General features: G+C 41.4%; 1 protein-coding gene across 1 annotated transcript in view; it reads right to left on the bottom strand.

Annotated features, from left to right (window-relative positions):
• The window catches only part of LMOD2 (leiomodin 2), a 5,857-nt gene extending 5,105 nt beyond the window's left edge, over positions 1 to 752 (bottom strand). Inside the window, 1 exon segment of the mRNA XM_009638157.2 lies at positions 480 to 752. Coding sequence (XP_009636452.2) covers positions 480 to 752 — 273 coding nt within the window.
• Between the last annotated feature and the right edge of the window lie 3,458 nt (positions 753 to 4,210).

Here is a 4,210-nt window from a genome sequence, read left to right as displayed (position 1 = left end):
CAGCTTCCTTCCAGCGAGCACGAAGCCTGGCGGACGCTTACTTGACTTCAGACATAACATGTATTCAAATTTATCTTCCTGATGTGCTTCTCAGCAGTCAATACTGATTTTTTTTTTTTGAAGGAAAGGAAAAGGCACTCTTTTTAGCGTTTAAACAAAATCAAATGTTATCCAAAAGCCCACACCTCTACCTGGCAATAATTTCTAACATGCCCTTTAAAATTTTTCCTATTTTAATCACTAAAGATAGTTTTTACGGACTTTCTTCTGTTCTCAACTGAGCATTTAAGGTATTTCCAGAGTGAGCAAAAACTCTCTGAGCTAATATGGAGTGCTTTAGCAGGCACAAAAGTATGGCTAACAATGTTCTTAAAAATACCACAGGAGACTGAAAGAAAATTAAAACAGCCAGCGAGATCATGCCAGGGAAGAACAACCCCAAATATTTCTAGGAAACAGCAAATGCCCCAGTGTCTTACCTTGTCGCACGCACCCAATCTCTCTTTTTCTAAGAGTTTCTTGGTCTCCCTCTCCCAATAGGCCATCAGCGCTTCCCTGCTGAAAGTCCCCGTCGGTGTTTTCTCCGTCAGACTCTTCTGCCGTTGTCCCACCGGAAGGTTACGGTCGGGCTCTATGTCCTCCAGCTCCCGCTCCAGCTCCTTCAGCTCCTCTTCAGTGAGAGAAGCGAGGAGCTCATCTTCATCAATGTCTTCATATTTACTGAGCTCTCTTCTGTAGCCAAAGGTAGACATGGTCCCGCTTGGTCAGGCTGGTACAAACCTGAAGTGACTAGGCATTCAAGAAGGCTGAGGCAAGCAAGCTGTGTCTTGTTTGGTCAGCAACTGTTTCCCTGCGTAGCGGAGGCACCCTTTTAAGAGTAATCATCGGGGGCTTACGACAATGCACGAAGGGATGAAAGCATGCTCCGTTTTAAGCATCAGACGTCAGCTAGACATCTGAACAGCAAGAATGTCCCAACACTAGTGTTTGCAGGTCCCTTAAAGAGGGGGATTATTGACACACTGGCCATGGCCATATTTAGAGCAGGCGGCTAGCAGGAGAATACCAGCCTCATGGGCGGGGGGGCGGCAGCAAATAAACCGCCGGGCGCATTTACACCGACTTAGTGTCCCAACGGCCGTAGTGAAAGAATAATGTAAACCCACTTAATCCTGAGCTGCCATAAGGGCTGGAAATAAAACACCCCCACCATTGTTCACCGGACTTCCTCTCATTTTCACGGTTTTTGAGCGGAACCACGCTGTTATCCCGACAAGGTGTTTGCAGGAGGTTGGGATCAGTGGGACAGCAGCCCAAGGGGAGGAGGTCGGCGTGCTGGCGCCTGCGGGGAGCACTGCTCCTGCAGTGTCACACATTGCCTGTAACAAATCACACCACTAGATTATTTATTAATTCCCCTTTTTTTTTCTGGAGGATGAGTGGAGGGAAAATCAGCTTGGCACGTCTATTTGGAGATCCTGTGAGATTTTTTTTCACGCGGAGAATTGCACCCTGCTGAGGGAGGGAGCAGAGTCCCCCGGAGCTTTAGGGGTAACCAGCCCTGGGTGGGCAGCGGGGCTCCGTCTTCACCACTTCTGACAGCCCCTAGCAAATGAAGGCCTCTAGTGGCTATTTTAGCTAATGGCTATCACTTGCTGTAGCTGCCTGATGTGCAGCTGGAGAGTGCCCTTCAATTCTTAATTTTACATGTGTATCTACATTATCATGTCTGCTAATAAATGATATATGATACTGATATTATTTTTATAGAAGGGTATCTTCCAATATGAGAAATTACAGAATGAAAGGTTAAACTTCACACTGGTTTTTCTTTTCTCTATTAGCAGTAATGACAGTGAATTAGCAACATTTTCTGAAACGTGCAGGCCAGCAGCATCTGCAAACCTGTGTTGTGAGAGAGAGAGAGAAGGAGAGGAAGAGAGAAGGGCAGAGAAAAGGTTGCATTTGGTACAGGGAAGTAGGAGCACATCTATAAAAACATATATCAACCTTATTAAATTATAGCAAATGGTGGGTTTATTTTTAGACGGCCAATTCAGTAATGAAAATGTAAGTGAAAATAATTTGAAGTACCATTCTCATCCAACATCATCTCTTTTTGGTAGCGTGGATTGGACACCTGAACTAGTGTATGGTGTTTAGCCAAATTTCTCATTTAGTTTTATTATTAAGTATATCGCTTGCATATGCATATCAGCAATGGGGAGAGGACATCAAGCATGATTTTCATAAACAGATTTGATAAAGAAATTACATTTTTCCTTTGATCATTTTTCGGTATGAATTTCCTGCAGTTCAGCTTGCTCAAGAAGTGGGCTGAAAGCTTACAAGCTTAGTCTTCCCTAACACACGAAATACATTAATGAAGCAGACTAAAGGATCTTATGCATCTTAAAATAAAGTAAATATTCGCAGGCCATTTACATTGACCAAATCTTTGCATAAAATAAAAAGGAGGAAGATGCAAAATAGTTTGGCTTATGGAGCGAAGAGTGTTACCTTCATGGTATAAGATACTGTGATGGGTCACCTGTGCCTAGGCAAGTCAGTGGGTCAGTAGAAGTTCTGTTCGCTCTTTCAGCCACACTTGCAGAAATTATGCTTAGGGCAAATTCTGTAAAATGTGAAATAGCAGGAAAAAATAATAATACCATTTTTCTTTTAACTTTGCATTGGAATGCTGATGTTGACATTAACTAAAGGTATATAACAGAATTCCAAGCAATTTTATTTCTTTAGTACGTCTAGGACAATGGTTAACTTTGTTATCATTGGAGTCAGCCAGAGAAGCAGCACAATAAAATTATCTTTATTGGGGACATTTTTTCAGACAACATTTTGCTGCAAACATTTTCAGATGGAGTTGGTTAGAAAATTTGCACTGGACACATTTTCTGTTGGAAAATGCTGATTGAAACAGAAATGCTTTTAGAAATGTGCTGTGTTTTATTAGTACAACATTGACATGTACAACATTGATATGTACAATATTAAAAGCAAAACCATGCTGTTAAAAATGAAATCTATTCAAATATACTGTTTCCCAGAAAATTCTGACCTTTCTGGTTTTCCTTTTTTCCTCAGACACAACACAATTTCTAAGTCTCTGACTTTTCCTGGGCTGAGAGTCCATATTACAAAGTACAAACATATAGATACCTGAATCGTCTATTTAAAGTTTTCTACACATAATTCAAATTTTCCAAGCTCAAAGGAACTTCAAAAAGAAATGTGCATTACCCAATTGTAAAATAATATTCCATTAGTCCAGTCCTTGGCAACAACACGAATATTACCTTCAACGCTACTCCTTGCTGTATACAATACTGGGCCAGTGGTGATGTTTTTCTATATATAAAATGTCAGTGATGCCCATTCCAGCCACGAGATAAGATAATTTAAAGATGTCACTACAAATCTACAAGCTGTTTTATTGTAAATATTTCCCCTGAAGCAGGGGGGAAATTGGCACAGTAAAGTAAGGTTATGAGAGGTTTGGGTCCTTTCTTAATCCTGTACACATCACTTGTGGTAATTTAAGACCCATTCTTTATAGGGAGATGGCCAAGGGTGAAGACCCATGAACGCTGTCTAGAACAATTTTAATAAAAGTAATAAGGCTGTAGCACATGGCAAATTACACACACACAAAAGATGCTAAAACTGTAAAGCTGAGAACTCACAGGTCAGAAAATGTGGGGATAATATTTGTCCTTGCCTGTTGATGAGCACTGAAACACAGTCGTTAATTCTGTAATTCTGTAATCATACACTTTGATCCCAGACCCATGAGTCCCCAGGACCTTTACCCTGGTTCAGTGTACAGGAGGGATAATGCACATTTAATAAACAGCCTTTCAACATTTTCTTTCGACCCTGTTCTTCTGCATATCAAGACTATCAATGGCTTTATTTGTCCAGCGGCCCTTTCAGGAGATGTGAAGGTGTTACTGCCTTTGTGAGGAGGAAGAGTAGAGGTACAGAGACCTTAAGATTGAAAATACCCACTAATTTGGAGTTTTGGATTCCCCATTGGGGGTATTTGGCATTATGCAGCACTTCAGCTGGTCAGGGCTCACTTCCTGTGGGCACCAGCCACTGCTGAAGCTGCCCACCACTTTGATGGTTCAGATCACAGGTTAACACTCAAATGATTTAATTACTGTTAAGCTGACTTGTCCAACTTCTG

The sequence above is a fragment of the Egretta garzetta genome, unplaced genomic scaffold, assembly GCF_000687185.1.
Source record: "Egretta garzetta isolate BGI_Z169 unplaced genomic scaffold, ASM68718v1 scaffold64, whole genome shotgun sequence".
NCBI lineage: Eukaryota > Metazoa > Chordata > Aves > Pelecaniformes > Ardeidae > Egretta > Egretta garzetta.
This window is presented reverse-complemented; position numbering and strand designations above follow the sequence as displayed.